Source organism: Arachis hypogaea, chromosome 18, assembly GCF_003086295.3.
Source record: "Arachis hypogaea cultivar Tifrunner chromosome 18, arahy.Tifrunner.gnm2.J5K5, whole genome shotgun sequence".
NCBI classification, from domain to species: Eukaryota; Viridiplantae; Streptophyta; class Magnoliopsida; order Fabales; family Fabaceae; genus Arachis; species Arachis hypogaea.
This window is the reverse complement of record NC_092053.1, coordinates 30964519-30982328: the sequence shown is the minus strand read 5'-3', so window position 1 is coordinate 30982328 and position 17810 is coordinate 30964519. Positions and strand designations below refer to the sequence as shown.

General features: G+C 34.0%; 2 protein-coding genes, 1 long non-coding RNA gene and 1 pseudogene across 7 annotated transcripts; 3 read left to right on the top strand and 1 right to left on the bottom strand.

The window, feature by feature from the left end:
- The first annotated feature begins 759 nt into the window (after window positions 1-759).
- LOC112772813 (sirohydrochlorin ferrochelatase, chloroplastic-like) lies at window positions 760-3115 on the top strand (annotated as a pseudogene).
- A 2443-nt stretch (window positions 3116-5558) lies between these two features.
- Window positions 5559-9991, top strand: LOC112771592 (gamma-glutamyl hydrolase 2). 2 transcript variants are annotated; one of them, XM_025816373.3, is made up of 11 exons: window positions 5562-6009; window positions 6234-6320; window positions 6435-6524; window positions 6764-6820; window positions 6935-7029; window positions 7988-8048; window positions 8694-8783; window positions 8906-8968; window positions 9079-9167; window positions 9589-9681; window positions 9771-9991. In XM_025816373.3, the coding sequence occupies exons 1-11, from the start codon at window positions 5659-5661 to the stop codon at window positions 9802-9804; spliced, it is 1110 nt and encodes a 369-aa protein (XP_025672158.1). In that variant the 5' UTR covers window positions 5562-5658; the 3' UTR covers window positions 9805-9991. The 2 variants fall into 2 exon arrangements, with proteins under 2 accessions (XP_072082316.1, XP_025672158.1); XM_072226215.1 differs by lacking the exon at window positions 6764-6820 and having other exon boundaries at window positions 5559-6009.
- A 2908-nt stretch (window positions 9992-12899) lies between these two features.
- Window positions 12900-17155, top strand: LOC112771064 (uncharacterized). Of its 4 annotated transcripts, none has more exons than XM_025815652.3 (8): window positions 12900-13254; window positions 13506-13561; window positions 13670-13794; window positions 14445-14604; window positions 14885-15303; window positions 15435-15917; window positions 16240-16342; window positions 16829-17155. In XM_025815652.3, exons 1-8 carry the CDS (start codon window positions 13186-13188, stop codon window positions 16944-16946), a joined length of 1533 nt encoding a protein of 510 aa, XP_025671437.1. In that variant the 5' UTR covers window positions 12900-13185; the 3' UTR covers window positions 16947-17155. The 4 variants fall into 4 exon arrangements, with proteins under 4 accessions (XP_025671437.1, XP_025671435.1, XP_025671436.1 ...); XM_025815650.3 differs by having other exon boundaries at window positions 16823-17155; XM_025815651.3 differs by having other exon boundaries at window positions 15432-15917.
- LOC140181179 (uncharacterized) lies at window positions 14704-15871 on the bottom strand. The gene is made up of 2 exons (XR_011875968.1): window positions 15735-15871; window positions 14704-15620 (listed from the first exon to the last, which is right to left on the bottom strand). It is a non-coding gene; the product is annotated as an uncharacterized lncRNA (long non-coding RNA).
- Window positions 17156-17810: the final 655 nt, after the last annotated feature.

Genomic DNA, 17810 nt, shown 5'->3' with positions numbered 1-17810 from the left:
TGATAGCAAGTCTGTTGTGTATATAGCCACTAATCCAGTCTTCCATGAGCGGACAAAGCATATCAAAGCGGATTGCCACATTGTCCGCGACAAACTACAAGAAGGCGTGATTAATCTGCTACCTATCTCTACACATGAGCAGGTTGCAGACATTTTAACTAAGCCACTAGTACCAGGTCCTTTCCATTACATCCATAGTAAGCTTGGGCTGCTGAACATCTTCGCGGTCAGCACTCCAAACTTAAGGGAGGGTGTTACTTAACAAGAGAGTCTGCTGATAGTTAGTTAGAGAAAATTGATTAGAGTAGTTAGATATTTATGCTAATCAGTAGTTAGTTAGCTTTGTATAAATATAGGAAGGTCAGTTATGTAAAAGTGTGATTCATCATTTAATACAAGTTCACATTTTCACTCCTTCTTCTCTCTGATTTTCCTATCCCATGCATTCTTTCCCCGTTCTCATGCGCAACCTTCAACAATTCCTGGCTGCTCTGGAAGTAAGAGATCAAAAGTTCAGATTGGTTGAAATTCTTGTTACTTGGGGGTCATTGCCTCATTTGCCAACTTGGGAAACAATTTTAGTTTCTTTCGTTAAAAATAGAGTTGGAAGCATCTTTGTGAAAGCAATTGAGCACTATCACTAATTGAGAAAATATGAGATTTGCTGATTAAAATTTTAATAATTAACATTTGGTAAAGAATAAAATATTTGACTAAAGTTTTTTAAAACTAATTTGAAGTTTTCATATTTGTAATCTTAATAAATCGAGCAAAAAAAAAAAAGTCAGACTTGCATTACTAAACCCAAAATTAGTGAGAGAAGAGGGAATGACCGAATGAGGCTATCTCCAAAGTCCCAAACTAAAAAGAAGACACTTTTTAGTCATTTGATGTGCCAATGAATTCTCTTTCACTTCCTTCCCTTCCCTTCACAAGGTACTTCCTCCATTCCCCTTTTTCTTTTGGAGAAGAACTTTTTCTTTTTTATTCTCTTACTTCCGTTGGTGGTGTTCTTGTTATTGCTACAGACTTTCTACAAGTGAAACAGGAACGAACACGATATGGGTATCCTTCAAAACCTCAATTTTGTCACCAAAGACTCAAACTTTAAGCAGAGTATTGTGTCTGAGAGCTAAAAGCAATGGTGGGGCTGGTGATGGTGAGGCAGTGATAATTGTGGATCATGGGTCGCGTCGAAGAGAGTCCAATCTCTTGCTTAGTAAGCTCGGTTCTTTGTCTTAGTTTAATTACTCCTACTACCACTGTTATTGTACTTTGGGAATATATAATTTGAGGTATAAAATTGGTTTTGGTTTTGGTTTTTGATGTCAGATGAATTTGTGAAGATGTTTAAACATAAAACCGCTTACGAGATTGTGGAGCCTGCTCATATGGTAATTTACTAATTTCCTATATATATATTTCTTAAATTTTATTTGTAAGATGTTATCAGGTAAAGAAAAACATAGATTTATAGAAATGTTAGCTGATGAACTATTTCTAATGTTGGAATGAGACTGTTAGCATTTTACTTAGGTTGTTTGTTTGTCAATGGCAATGAGACTTGCCTTTTCCCAACATGAAGTAAAAAAGAGATAAAGCTTCTTTCTCTTTTCTTTCATGGTTTGATCAGGCAGCTAGATTTGGCTCATAGAGGTATAAATAGTGTTAACAATTTTCTTCATGGTGCATAAATCAACATCCTTTTCCTTTTCATTTTATGACAATATTGTAATTTGGATGGCTGGGGGAAATTCTTAATGTTTCATAATATATATACATTTTTAGGAGTTAGCAGAACCATCAATTAGAGATGCCTTTCAATCTTGTGTCGAACAAGGTGCACAACGTGTTGTTATCAGCCCCTTTTTCCTCTCTCCTGGAAGGCATTGGAATCAGGTAGGCTGTTGTAAAGTTGCTGTTGTGATTCTTCAACTTGATGAAGATTGAAGCTTTCAGAAAATGGCAAAATTCTTAAAACTCTACACTGTATTATGTATAGGATATTCCTTCTTTAAGTGCAGAGGCAGCAAAGGAGCACCCTGGCGTGTCATACATTGTAACCGCACCCCTTGGACTGCATGAGCTACTTGTGGTATGAACTCTTGTACATTTCAGAATGTCATGTTTGCTGTCACGAGTTGAGTTATATAAATTCTGTTTCCTCGTGTTTCAAGTTTGATAACAATTTTATATCATGGTGAACAAAACAACTCTGATTTAATTAAAATTCCTAAAAGTATCATGTTTCAAAAGTGATCATTAAAATGGTTTTATTTCAATTGGAGTTGTTTAATGGATGAGATTTCTCTCTTATGGGAAGTGCTCCTTAGGCATCTGGTTAGTTAGGGAATATCATGCTTTGTTGGACGTTCTTAACAGATAAACCATGATCATGAGCATTGTAACAGATTGAAATCCAACGGCATAACTCAACAATGACCATAAAAAGTTGAATCAGTATTATATCATTTATCCTGCTTTTGCCAAGCATAAGCATTGATTTTGGCAAGGGTTCATACCGTTTTTCCTCTTCTGCTATTCTTTCCTTGTTTATTGGAGGCCATTCTGAATCAGGCAATTGCAATATTCTTAAAAAGGAAGTACCAAATAATGGATCTATGTTTCATTATAACTGTCATGTGGAACTTGAACACTCCTGTGCCGCAGGACGTTGTGAATGATAGGATCAAGCATTGCTTGAAGGCTGAAGCACATATCCGGAGATGCCGAAGACTGTTCTGTTTGTGCTGGGACTGGAAAATGCAGGCTCTATAATTCATGAAGCAGGGTTGAAAGTCAAGGGGATTTTATAAACTGGGTTGCAACTAACCAAACTGACATCAAGGGAGCACATGTAGATGTTGGCAATAGCCTGGTTCAGAAGAATCAAGATGGTTTCATAATCATGGTTGGATATGATACCTTGAAAGTGATATGATCAGTGAGTCACAAGGATCTTCTCCTCTTATATCATGATGATTTCCAAAAGTTTAAGTTCAATTTGTTCAATGAAAAATAATTGCCAAGGCAATAATATTGAAACTATTGCTTGCATAAGCAAAGTTGTAACATTGATTGAATTCTTTGTATAATCTATATTCTTACGGATGCAGTTGAACTTGGTCTATGGCTAGGGCCGGCAATATGTACCCTATCCTACCTAGGGGTGGCAAACGGGCCTAAACCCGCTGGGGCCGTCCCACGTAACCCGCCAAAAAAGGTGGGCTGGGCTGGAAATTTGGGACCGTCAAATAGTAAAAGTCCGCCTAACCCGCACCGCTTAAACTGCGGGCTTTGGCGGGGGCGGGGCGGGCTTCCCCGCCGGGCTTAGAATTTTTTTAGCAAGGGGTATTTTTACAATTTTTTTTACCAAAATCCAACTTCTCCCAACCTAACTTACAAAAGAATGAAGATGAAAATTGAATATTTTGGATTATATTTATTTTGTTTTAGAGATAATATTTATAATTATGTTTTGGATTATGTTTATTTTGTTTTGGGAACAATATTTATAATTATGTTTTGGATGAAAACTTAGTTTATAATTATATTTATTAGATATTTATAATTACAAAGACTTTAATGTTTGTGAATATAAAAATTATAATTTGTTTATACTTTTAGAAATTATAATAGTTAAAAGTAAAAAATAGGAGAGATTTTTTTATGCCTTTATATATATTATTTAATAGTTAAAAGTAAAAAAAAAAAAGTAAAAAAAGAGGTTATTTGGCTGGCTTAGCCCGTCGGCCCGCCAGCCCCCGTTAGGCGGGGTGGGCTAGGATTCTGGGACCGTCTCACTAGGCGGGGCGGGACGGACCAGCCCGCCAAAGGGCGGGCTTCTGGCGGGGCGGGACAGGGCGGGGCGGGCTTCCCCGCTTGCCACCCCTAATCCTACCCGTAGTTACCCAACCCTATCAGAATCTGCTGCGGGTAGGGTAGGGTGCGGTGCAGATTTGCTTGTGAGTAGGATCGGGTGCGGTTTTAGAGTATATTCTATCCCATCCTATCCGTACCCCTAATATATTTTATACTATATAATATATATTTAAAAATTATATATGTAGTGAAAGAAGTGGGTGTTGAACTCCCACAACATCTTTCTTGTAAAAACTCAAAACAATCACTAAGCAAATCGTTTAAATTATTAATTTAATACATTTGTTATTTAAAGAGTAATATTGCAAGAACTTAAAAAGAGTGACAAGACATTTATCTTTGTTTGTGTTATTTTAATTTTATTAAGAACTTGATGATTATATTATTTGTAATTTTAGGTTAAATTTTTTTTAGATTTTATTGTTTTTAATTTTAATTTGAACTTAGTTTTTATTTTTTTTATTTTATTAATATGTATGAAATAGAATGATTGAATTTTATATGAATTTAATTTAATCTGTGTAAAATAGTTTTACACGTGCATCCAATTATATAATGTCATATTAATAAAAATAATTATCTCTTACATTGACCGCGAGAATGGTAACAGATGTGATTGTACGACTGTGTGAAATGTTTTACACTGTCAGTGCATCAAAATTCAACTCATTTTATATTTGCTTGGAAAATTTTGATTTTCGTGTGAGTAGGATAAGATAAAAAACTTTAGGGTGCGTTTGGTTTGCATTTTTATTTTCTATTTCTATTTTTTAAATTTTGTGAAAAAAAAAAGAGATAAGAAAAGAAAACAAAATTTTATTATTTTCACTTTTTCTTTCATAAAATTCAAAAATTAAAAAACACTGAAAATAAAAACAAAAAATAAAAATACAAATTAAACACACTCCTTAGGATGCAAGAAATAAAATTAAATTTTAAAAAAGTTTTCAATCAACTAATAGAATTAGGATAAATTCTAATCTTTGTCCTACTCATTGTCTGTCCTATTTGGTAAGATGATTTTTTATGACTTTTTTGAGGATACATAACAAAATTACCCATTTCTTTGAATATCAATTTAGGCTAAAGTTGTGTGCAATTGCAATATTCTTAAAGCAATGTATTTTGTGGTAACTAATTTCAAAATAATTTAATTTGTAATTATAAGATTATAGAGGAGAGAAGATTTCACCTTTAAAATTAACTTAAAGCAAGTATGCAACTAAAACTCAAATGACAATCAATCTAAATCTTACTCTAATGATTAACATGACTAGATGAGTTATGGAACATGACAAGTAACCAAGTAGGCAAAATATTTTTGAAAAATAACAGTGAGTTTTGCGATCAAATAAATAATATTAGAGAAAAAGACAAATAGATCCTTGACCTTTTGTTCAGCGGACATTTTTGTTTTTGACTATTGAAAAATACTTTTAAGTTCCTGACTTTCACAAAATTTGGACAGATCAGTCCCTCCGTCCAAATGTCTCCGTCAAGGACTGATCCGTCCAAATGTCTCCGTCAAGGACTGATCTGTCCAAATTTTGTGAAGGTCAGGAACTTAAAAGTATTTTTCAATGGTTAGGGATAAAAATGTCCGCAGGACAAAAAGACAGAGACCTATTTGTCCTTTTCTCATAATATTATTTAAAAAATAATAATTTATAGAAACGAGTGGAATTAACAAGAGAGCAATAAGCGTAGTTGTTGGAAGTTGGAAGGAATAAAGAGGGTCCTGTTTAAGTGCATTGATGAATCCCCTTGTGTCTCACCATGGCAATTCCCACCTGGTCTCGCCGGATTCTCTTCCTCGCTCTCTTCTTCTTCTTCGTCTTTTTCAACTCCATTCTCTACTCTCACTCTTCCAACAACAACATCATCATTCTTCAACCAACTCACCGACACCACCACACTTCTTCTTCTTCTTGTCCAGCTCCTAACCCCAACCTCTACTACCAACCTGTCATCGGAATCGTCACCCACCCCGGTGACGGTGCTTCCGGCCGCCTCTCCAACTCCTCCGCCGTCTCCAACATCCCCGCATCCTACGTCAAATTCGTCGAAGCTGGTGGAGCCAGAGTTATTCCCCTTGTCTACAACGAGTCTCCCCAAAAACTTCTCAAGGCATTATTGCTCTCTAATTTTGCAATTTTACTTACATGTTAAAGAAACAAATCTTAAGAATCTAAAGATTTCAAATCCATGCTATCATTATTCATGATTTTGTAAAGCTTTATTAATACTACTATATCCAAAAGAGTAAATCTTGTTCATTATATTTATTCAATTAAGTTGAAATCCTTGAGTAAATGATTTTGATTGATGATGAAATTTTGTTTACTTTGCAGAAGCTGGATTTGGTAAACGGGGTGCTCTTCACAGGTGGATGGGCCAAGGATGGTCAATACTTTGAAACTGTTAGGAGAATCTTTAAGGTCAATTGCTCATCTTAGTGATAGTAGTAATGTGAATTTAGAAGTTTCACTTTCAATTTTGTCTTTGTTATTGTAAGAAGCTTAGTTCTGAATTATTATTTAAATGATGTGCAGAAAGTGTTGGAGAGAAATGATGGTGGAGAACATTTCCCATTATATGCCATCTGCTTAGGTTTTGAACTCATAACAATGATTGTAAGCGGGGTAAGTAATGCTATGTTTGTGCTTCTGACTCATTATAAAATCACTCTTTCAAAAGAGGTAGACTGCCTAGGCAAGTCACTAGGAAATTCTAGAAGGACTCGTACATATACGAGACCGGATTTAGGCACAGGATTGCTTTCTGCTTAAGTTGCTCTCGGAGAATTTAGTTCATAAACTTTATTTCTTATGATATCTTATGAACATTTGCTGTTTAATGTTTGTAGTTTTTCTTGGACTAGATTTCAAATTCGCAACACACCATGATATTCGGAAAATTAGGCCCCTGCTTCAACCTGGTGAACCTTGTTCATGACATGTTCAGAACATTTTTGAAAGTTCTGACATAACATTTCAATCGTTTCTGTTTTTGGCTTTTTACAAGTTTAGCTGTTTTTTTTTATTGATAATAGGACAATAATATTCTTGAAGAATTTAGTGCTTCAGATCAGGCAAGTGCTCTTCATTTTGTGGAGAATGCAGATATCGAGGGAAGTTTATTTCAAAGGTATACAATATCAACTGTATTGTTAGGATACCATTAGTAAGAATCAGTAAGAGTAGTTATGAGTTACTTGTGAGTCTTGGGCGATTTGAGATTCTCTTGAATATCATCTACATTATTTTAAATCATCAATAAACACTACTTGCAGAAGTTTTAACATGTATTAATATTTATGACACTGAAGCTGCAATTTGTAGGGGTGTCCATGGATCGGATCCGATCCGCATATCCGCGGTGTTTATCCGAATCCGATCCGAAAATTGCGGATATGGATCCGATCCGCAAGGCTTTCGGATCGGATCGGATCGGATTGCGGATTTTGTGTTGGTATCCGCATATCCGCGTATCCGCAAAAATAAAGAAATAAATAAGTAAAATATTCTTTTTATGTTTTATTTTAACTAATAATTATCATATATGTTAAATTATTTTAATTTATTATTCAAAAAAAGTATGTTTAATATTATTTTAAGAATAAACATATTTAAAAGAATAGAAAAAATAAATTTTATTGATATTTTTTTAATAAAAATAAGCTTTTAAAAATATTTTTGTGCTTTGCGGATATATCCGATCCGATTGCGGATCGGATCGGATCGGATCCAACCTTAAAAACTGCGGATATTGGATCCGATCCGATCCGATGATTTTAGTGCGGATCGGATCGAAATTTTAGCCATATCCGATCCGATCCGATCCGCGGATACCCCTAGCAATTTGGTTTTATCTGTTCTTACCATTTATATGTTTTTCCCTAAACATCAAAAGGTAATGTTGTGCTCCATTCTGTTCATTTTAAAGGACATGGAAATCATTTAACAAAATATTAGTATACCTGAGAATCTGAAATTTTAATTTCCCTTAAGCTAAATTTATAGGCCCTTGCCTTTGTATCACCTTTTCAAGTCACCAAGTGAGATCTGTTACTCTGTGAGTTCATATTCTCTTCTCTTTCTTGCAGTTTTCCTCCAGACTTGTTGAAGAAGTTGAGTACAGATTGTATTGTTATGCAAAATCATCACGTGAGATATTATTATATTTATTATTAATCTATTGCACTGCATGATCCGTGTACTGAATTTCACATTTTGATTGATCCATTTATAGTTTCAGGTTGAATCCAGTTCTAAACTATTCTTGTTCTTTTGAGTTTGATGTACAACTTATTTTATAGTCAAAAGTTTCATCCATAGGATGGTGAATGAAAATGAATAGAATCCTTCAAGGCATTTTAATTATAATTCAATATATTTAGATGCTTGACTTTTTGGCATTCAATAAGTCATTTGTCTACTTCATCTATCTTTTATTATTTTCTCTCTCAGGAAGTAGCAATGATGTTAAGTTCTAAAATTAGCCAAGTGTGTTCAGAAAAAAAAAAGGGTGAGGGGGAGAGGGCGAATGGGATATATGCCCTTATCAAAGGTGGCCTGGCCTGCAATTTCCTATCAAATATAGCTGCATAGAAAAGTTATAATGAGCAATCAAACAATAGCTGGATGTTAGGCAGAGGCTAGAAGATAGAATTGTCCATTGCATGCCATTTTTTCAGTCATCAAGATGATATGTTTCCAGGATTAGTTAATTTAACAGAATATGTATATAATTTGATGAAGTTCATCATATGATTTCAGTTAAATAATTTCAATTCATTTTGGACATGACAGTTTGGTATATCCCCAGAAAAGCTTTTGAACAACAAGAAGTTGTCCAGTTTTTTTGATGTCTTGACAACATGTAAGGATGAAGATGATAAGGTATCAAATTTAGTCTATATGAGTTCTTATGCTGATTTCCAAACCCCTCAGAATGTCTTTTCTTTAGAAAAAGCTACTTTTTTGTTAAAGAACGAATGTGATGTGATCAGTAACTGTTTTAGGTATATGTTTCCACAATGCAATCTCGCAACTATCCTGTCACTGCCTTTCAATGGCATCCAGAGGTGATCCTTAAATTTATCCATCATTGTTTGCTTCTGTGTTTTAAGCTTCAGTTGACAAATCACATTTCAATTTTCTAACCATGTAACGTCCTTTATATATGATGTCCCAGAAAAATGCCTTTGAATGGGGCTCAGCAAATATCCCACACACAGAGGATGCCATTCGGGTAACTCATTCTACAGCAAGCTTCTTGGTCAGGTTAGTATTCTATGGTTTGATAATAATATCGTGAAGCATAGCTGATGCATATATGTTCCTGGAAAGTCATTAGGTTACCTAAATAGTCATAGAGACTAATTAATTATAAAAGCCAATGCAATGGAAGTGAATAATGATGCAATTTAGTTGCTTGAAATATATTGATTATCACTTTTCAACAAACACAAGTCCTTATTCTAATGAAATAAGCTCGAAGAAGCTCTTATGATATGCTTCGCACGGGCTATTAAAGTCATGTTCACACTTATATTCCTACTCGCCTCTCCTTTTTGATCTCCATTGCTATGATCACTTCGTTAGATATAAAATCACTCATGTTTCGGAGAAATGGTTCATGACACTGATGCACTTGTCAACATCTAAGTTAATATGTCATTTTCTTTTGTGGACATGGCTCCAGTGAAGCTAGGAAATCCTCAAAAAGACCAGATGCTCAAGAAGTGAGAGACAATCTTATTTACAATTACAGTCCTACTTATGTTGGAAAAGCTGGGTACGGCCAATAAACATATCTTTTGGAAAAAAAAAACAATTTTATTTGCATATAAAGTTATTGATGTTGATGTTTTTTGCTGCTTGCAGAAAAGGATATGATGAAGTTTATCTCTTCAGATAGTAAAAATGGAGGAGTCAATGGATGCTATTTTGGGTACTATGTATTATCATCACTGTATGTTTCAGAAATAATATTTTTGTGCACAAAGGAGGAGAAACTACTCGGCTATCCTCATTAGCATGTTGTATTACTCAACAATATCTTTTAATAATGATACCCCCAACCTTAGAATTCTTACGTTAGATAATATTATACATGATATCACTCGATTTATCATGACTAGAGTTAAGCTTTAAAATGGTCTCTGAAGTTGCACTTAACTCTCAAAGTGGTCTGTGAAATAGTTATCTAAATTTGTCTTCGAAGTTGCACTCCGGGACTCATAGTAGTCTTTAAGGCACTTTTTGACCATTGCTTGTCATAAAAAAACTGAGCTGAACTGATTCCTATCACAATCACACTGTAACAGCTAGCTGATGTGGTAAAAGAAACTTCTTTATGCAATTTGGTTCCTTTCTCCTTTTAAAACCCTAATTTCCAAATTATCTTCACTATTTGCCGACCTTCCCTTATTTTCTCCTTTGTTCTCTTGGCTGCGTGCAGTCGTGCACTGCCATTCACTTCCATTGTTGCTTTTTCACTGCCTGCAACTTTGCCCTCTGCCTCCCACGCTCCCACCACACTGTTGCCCACCAAATCATTGCAATCTCCAACATCCTCTTTGCCGCTCAAAGTTGCGATTGGTACTCCCTCCCCTAGTTCAGCTCCTCTAAATTTGCCGGCGACCTCTTCCTCCCTCAGCAGCAGTTCAAGAAGCTCGCACTCGTGCCTTACTGAGGCTTGGCACATTCTCGCTGACCCCAAAGGCGCCAAATGTGAGGCACTTTCTAGACAGTGTGTTCGTATTGCTGGAAAATGATCTTAGTTTAATGTTAATTAGTAACTAGTTTGGATTTCTTTAGATTGTTGCGCATGATAAAAAAAAATTCAAGGAAGAAAAAAGTCGCACTTTCTAGACAGTGTGTTCGTATTGCTGGAAAATGATCTTAGTTTAATGTTAATTAGTAACTAGTTTGGATTTCTTTAGATTGTTGCGCATGATAAAAAAAAATTCAAGGAAGAAAAAAGTGGGCTTGAGGTATAAGATCAAATGAAAGTTTTGTTTTTGATAACTTTAATTCTGATTTGGCTAATATCTATTATTGCATATAATAGATGGAAGATTGTTGATGATGTTGGGAATAAATTGAATCTAAATGCTCATGTTAGTTCAAGTGATTCAGAATAGTCTTAGCAAGTGGTTTCTGCTCATGAGTTTAAAAGTATTATTTCTAGTAATTATTTCTAGTAATTATATTACCAGTATTTATCCAAACAAAATTTTAGGAAAAACTCTCTTACTTGGTGCCAATAAGTACTCTAGCAATTGTGTAGATCTTTAGATGGCACTGAATAATTTAGATATGTTTAGAGAATTAAATTTATACTCAATTGCTTTGCACTAAAAATGAGACTGTAAAGTAGCATTATCATCAATATGACTAGTTTTCGTTCTTATATTTTATAATAATTCAACAATTTCTTGAATATTGCTGGCTCTTTGGACTATCAAACGGCATTCATATACCTTTGTTGTTGTTGAACTTTTATTCTTTTCTTCCAAAGGTATTATCCAATAAGAAGAAAAAGGTGAAAAGAAAGGAGGAATTTAAGTTAATGCATCAATGAAAGAAGAATGAGTGATTCAGGAAGTTGATTTTTTGTAGGATATTTTAGGAATGCCGGTTGAACTACATTTCTTGTAAGATAACAAAAAAAAAATATGAGGAACTTAAGTGGCCCATTAAACATACGAAATAGATTCTCCCTATTTTTTTTTAATAATTAGGGGAGTAAAATATGATCTCTCACAATTAGTTTTATAAGTGGGACCAATAATAAATATGAAAGAAAAAATAATAGAAGATTAAAGATCACACTTTACACTCTCAATTTTTTTTAATAATTAAAATGATCTATTCCCTTAATTAAACATACTACTTTGAATTCAAGGACAATGGAGTATTGCAAACAGGAAGAAATAAGGAGTATTTTTTGATACCCGTAGATTTAGGTTTGAATATAATTTAAAGATAATTTAGATATTAGGGTTTTAAAAGTGAGAAAAGAGACCAAATTAAAAAAATAAAGTTTTTTTCCATCATATTATCTAAGAGGAAGTATAGGGAGTCAATGGAGTATCTATACAATGTATACAACGTATACAATGGGGATATAGAAATGTTTGATTCAGTAGTAGGATATTAGATGTTTATTATCTCTGGTACCTGAATGATTATTCTGGATAGTATGTGTGTATTGTGTTTGAGAAATTAGTAGTATTTTACTTTGGATGTTCATTTTTTAACTCATATTGAGCCAAATAAATAGTTTATTGTACACATTGTACAAATACTCCATTAACTTCTTAGCGGGATACATTATCTAATCATTACGATACCAATGTGGTAAAAATCAGTCCAGTTTAGTTTTTTAATGGCAAGCAATAAACGGAAAGTGCTTTAATAGTTTTGATCTTCTGAAGTGTAATTTTAAAGACAAATTTAAGTAACTAACTAATTATTAATTTCAATGACCACTTTAAATTTTGAGTATAACTTTAAAACCACCTTAAAACTTAACTTGTTCATTCTATCTCCTTTTGGGAGCCCAATTCCATATTCCTGTATTGTTTGGAATTTTAAAACTCCTTTACATTATTAAAGTTGGTACAATATTCTAAGGAATATTCTATTAATAAAGCTTTTAATGTATATTGATAAGATCATTCAACAATTAATGTATTTTTTTTTATAAAATTACAAACACATTAATTATAACCTCTAAAATATATTTTTAATAAAATGACAATTATAATTATTATTGAGTTTTTTATTTTGATGACTTACTATTAAAAATTTAACAAGTTCTATTGGTAATTGGTATATAAGTTATTAAAATTATTAAATTTGTATATAAATTTTAATTAATTAATAATTTTTATTTTTATTTGTTTTAATTATTTATTTGATATTATAATTTATCTCATAAAATTTGTCTTATATACTACTTTTTTTTTTTTTTTATCCATAGCATCATGATTTTAAAAATTAACTATATTGTTAAAATCTAGTGGAACCAGTTTAAGTGTTTAATTTATGTATCCAACTACATTGTTACCCACTTCCCATTCATATTAACAAACTATTTGATTTTATCAGAAATTCTTGCCAATCGTGAATATGTATATGTGTAGGGCAAAGGAACATCATTTGGCGGGAAAACGATGAGAGTGTGAGGTATTTCTAATTGGAATCCGAAGCAGAGGGAAAAGAGTAGAAAACTAGAAACCAAAAACCGCGAAAACCTTCTTCTCTAACAATTCGTAATCGTTCTCTCCCTATGGCGCAAACCCAAACCCTAGCTTTGGTCGAAGAGATCGAATCCCTCGTCTCCGATAAACTTCAAGTGGTATATTCTCTCTTTCTCATTCCTTTTAGTTTTCCCCCATTTTCTCTGATTCTCTGTTAATTTAAGCAACTTCACACTTACCATTTGTTTTTTTTTCCTTTGAGAAATCTTAAATTCGTTATTTTTTTCTCTGGATTTGAATTTCGGAGGGTTTTTCTTGTGGGTCAAACAAATTTCGCGTCTTTTTATTCCCAATTTTGTTTCGTTTTAGTGGCAAATTTTGATTCGATAGGGTGTTGCGTACTTTTCAGGTTTCATATAAGTGGCTCAGTCGCAATTACATGATATCTTCCAATGAGGCAAAGAGGTAAAATTTAACGCCCCCTCAAAAGAAAAAAAATTGCCTTAAATTTTTTGCTTTTCCCTCCCCAAAAAATAATGCTATGATTTTATGAGCAGTTATTTTTTTTTAAAGGTTGCTTCAGGAGTTTGTTGAAAAGCATGATGGTGGATTGGAGGTTGTTTATGCTTTGTCTGGCTGGTTAAAGGGCAGCCACCCAAGTTACCACATAAGGCTTGTTACTGGCCCAAAGCTAGCAGGTACTATTCTATGATGGTTTTCTGAACCAAGAAGTAATTAATCAGTATGCTAGAGTGTTTTACATTCTGTGATTTCATCTTCGTTATAGGAATTTGTTAGAAAAGGAGAGGATATAAGAACCAAATTTAACTACTCCATATTGGTTAATGTTTTCACTGCGGCACCCTTTCAGTAAGAGATTTTCATTGTGTCATAACTATTTCTTGTTCTGTGTCTTAGTTCTCAAATTCTGATTATAAAACCTTGGATCCATTATGATTTTCGTTCATTGCTGTTTAGCTGCTTAGCTTACTCTCGTGTGATTAATCTTTAAGATATCAGGCTTTAAAGGCCAGTCTTGAAACAAACAGAACCTGCATTAATTTGTGTTTCCTTAAACTCTTGCGAAACAGGGGTTGTTATTTAGTGTCTTATTCAACCCAATTTGAATCTATTTGGTGATTCTCTTACACAACATTTGGTATGACCTGCACTCTCAGTTTTGCATATAATGGAATAAATGGTTAGTTCTTATCAAGAGCTTTCACTGGTTGTATGATCAGAAAGTGTTTGATTGTGGTTGTTTGATATGAAGTGGCCTATCGGTTGTGTACATCAGGGGTTAGGAATACATACATACATACATTAATCTTTTCCCACTCTTATGCAGAAGCACAGCAAGAATTTGATGGCAATTGCTCAATTCAGGTATACAGTGTGCAAGCTAGCATCCCAAAGGACCCGGCTGTGCTTTGGAATGCAGAATTTATTCAAGCGGAGGAGCTCTTCAAGCAGCCATGGTCAGTTGACAATTGCTTGAGAGATAACAGGTAGGTTCGATGCCCTCAAAATTTCTATACAGTACAGAAGCATTTGTTTAGCGTGTCTGATGGTGCAGTGAGAGGTTGAAAGTATTTAGTTATCTTGAGTTTGTTAATTTCTAATTTCAGTCAATTTTCTATTTTCATTTAATATTTGCATACATATTTCATATGATTATGCATGGAGACATAAAATGTCATGCTAGCTCAATCAACAAATAGTGTGCTGTACAGTAGCAGTTGTAGAATTTTCTATTTTCATCACGATGCTAACCAACATATTTCTCAGGTTCTGTGGCATATCTAGTTCTTTTGTTCAACGAAATGTAGATGGCATGCCAGTGGTTGCTGCAACTCCACTGACAAAAGCTTCAGTAGGCATAGGACAAACAAAGATGAATGTTCTGCAACCTCAAAAAAATATAGCACACGATACAATTCCCAGAGCTGATCTCAAGTCAGAGGATGTGGTGAAAGATGTAAAGAGTGAAAGCAATGGTACAGGGAGTACAGGAGTTCATGATCAGGTTAACAAACCCAGTGAAGACAAAGAAAAGGTAGTGCCTGCAGGAAAAAAGAAAGCACAATCTGATAAAAGTGGTTCTTCTACTGGTGGTTCATTGGCAAGCTTTTGGGGTCGTGCATCTGCAAAACCCAAGCCTAGCTCCCTGCCAGTAGAAAGTAGTAACGCAGTTTCGAATCATAGTGGTTGGTATCAATTGCAATATTTTAGATTTTCACAATTTTCTTGGTGATTTTAATTTTAATAGGAAAGTAATAGTAATATAAAAGTTAATATTGTCTCCATTATATTTATTTACACTCAAATGTTTCAGTAGCTACTGAAGATGCCCAAGCTAGCGCTCGTGAAGCAGATGGCAGTGGTGATGATGATAATCAAGATGTCACAGTAAGGCGATCATCCAATAGGAAAAGGAGGGTTGTCTTTGACTTCTCGGATGAAGATGAAGATGTTGTCAGTTTATCATCACCAGAATTGCCAAAGAAGCAATCATCTCAAGATTCTAAACAAAAGGATAACAAGTCATCGGAGAAAGCCACCTTAAATTCTGATACAAAGAGAGAAAATAAACCAATGGCTAAGGAAGAAAAATCATCTGATGAAAAAGCCAACCAACCTTTCCAGGAAGAGTTATCGGTTATCAACAAATGCACAAATAATGGTAAATCATCTAGTGAGAAGCCACAGAGTTGTGCTCCTGATATTTCTGTTAATAAAGATAGTACAAAGAATGCTGCACCTGGTTCACCGAAGAGGAGAAAAGTGATGAAGACCAGAATTGATGAACGAGGGAGAGAAGGTATCTATCTTTTGTAAAGCAGTTTTCATATCCCCAATTTGCTTTAAAGATTATGTGCTAACTTTTCTATGAATATAATAGATTTCTTTGGAACTTCTCTTTTGAACTTTGTTCTTTATTAAAGATCAACTATCCACCTTTGAATCTTTTTTGAACAGCAACTTATCTGCCTTTACAACTTCATTAAGTATCAATTTCATTTAAACTTTATTTGTATGATCTTGGGGTGAACTATGTCAAGTAATTTAGCAATTCTCAGGAAACAAGTCTTTTATGTTACATTTTTTTTCTGTTGTATTTTATTTTATTTATTTCTCTCCAGTAACTGAAGTAGTCTGGGAAGGGGAGGAAACAGAAGCGAAGAAAGCTGATAAGGTTGCAACAAAGAAATCTGAGAATAATGTATCTACCAATTCTGTCAACAGGTTAGTGCTATTCATCTTTAATTCCTTATATTTCTAGCATTTGAACAAAATGACTGGTAACAGGCAACACTGAAAAGAATCAGTTGCCCTCTAAGCACTATAACAGTGCCACTTAGGCTCTTCCTTGCACCCCACAATGAATTTCTGATATTTCAACTTTCAAGGTCTTCCAAGAAAAAATTGTGATTGTGATATTAAAATTTGAACTGAGTTTATTGAACTAACGCTAAACGTTATGGAGATTTGTGCTTGAATCTAGTGCAGCTAAGTTGTGTGTGCTTGAAGCTTTTTACATAAAACATGGAACCTATTAGAAAAACACAGCCTGTTTATTTTGTGGTTGTGTTGAAAATAATTTGGACTAATTACTTTTAAGATATTTAATAAAGTAGATTGTTAAGCTTGATTACTTTTAGTCGTTTACTGCCTTGTCGTTCAAGCTTCTTAATTGTGACTAACCTTGTATTCACTGGTGTGAAGTTCCAGTGGCCCGGCAACTAAGAAGACTCCAGCTGTGGTGAATACCACTGGAAAAGGAAGCAAGAAAACGGTAAACAAGGATCCCAAACAGGGCAATATACTTTCATTCTTCAAGAGAGTTTGAGATCAAGATAGAATTACAGGATTGTGGAGACAATGGTTTAAGCTGTATGATCCATTAGTGCTGCTGATAGTACAGTAATGATGTGAGTGAGGGTTTTGGATTGTGTAGATATTTTTACTATCATGGAAGTTTTCAAGGCAGTTGAAATACATTTATCTGTATGTTTTCCTTGAGCACTCGCATTCTAATATTGTTCATTTGTTCTCACATCCTCCTCTTGTCTTAACCACTGTGAAGTGCCAACTCTTAAGGCTTCTTGAGGAAACCATAGATGCCTTTTCAATACGAGGCTATGCCAGTTAGAATGGATCATTCTATTGTGCAATAAAGCAAAAGCAGAATACCAGTCAAAAAAAGTTAAGCTGCATCTTCACTTGAACTGTGCACAAATGCTCAATGAGAAAAAAAAATGTGAATCTAATTGAGAATAGAAGCTTTTGATGTCTTTTTACAATGATACAAATTGGTCATTCTTGAATTTCATGAGGTATTCGATTTACAAATTGGTCAAGCTAGAGAAACCACATTAGATCTTAGTTGATCATCTTGTTATTAGTTTGACAATTTGTTAGTGACTTCACTGATTTAATTGGCCTGAATTTTTTTTCATGAGCTTATATCGGTAATCGGTATAACACTGCAAATATAACAAGTTGAATACGTAGAAGAAAAATCTTGGTGAAAATATATTTATTGCATGGTAGCCTAAATTCCCAATTAACCTCTTATTTTTTTTTTTTTTTTTTTAGTTTTTCTATTAGTGCATTTAGTATTACACTTACCAATCCAACAATTTGATTACACAAGTTAACCATTAACATGCTAAGCGTAGTCATATTTTGTTCAGTATTTTTGCATTATAGT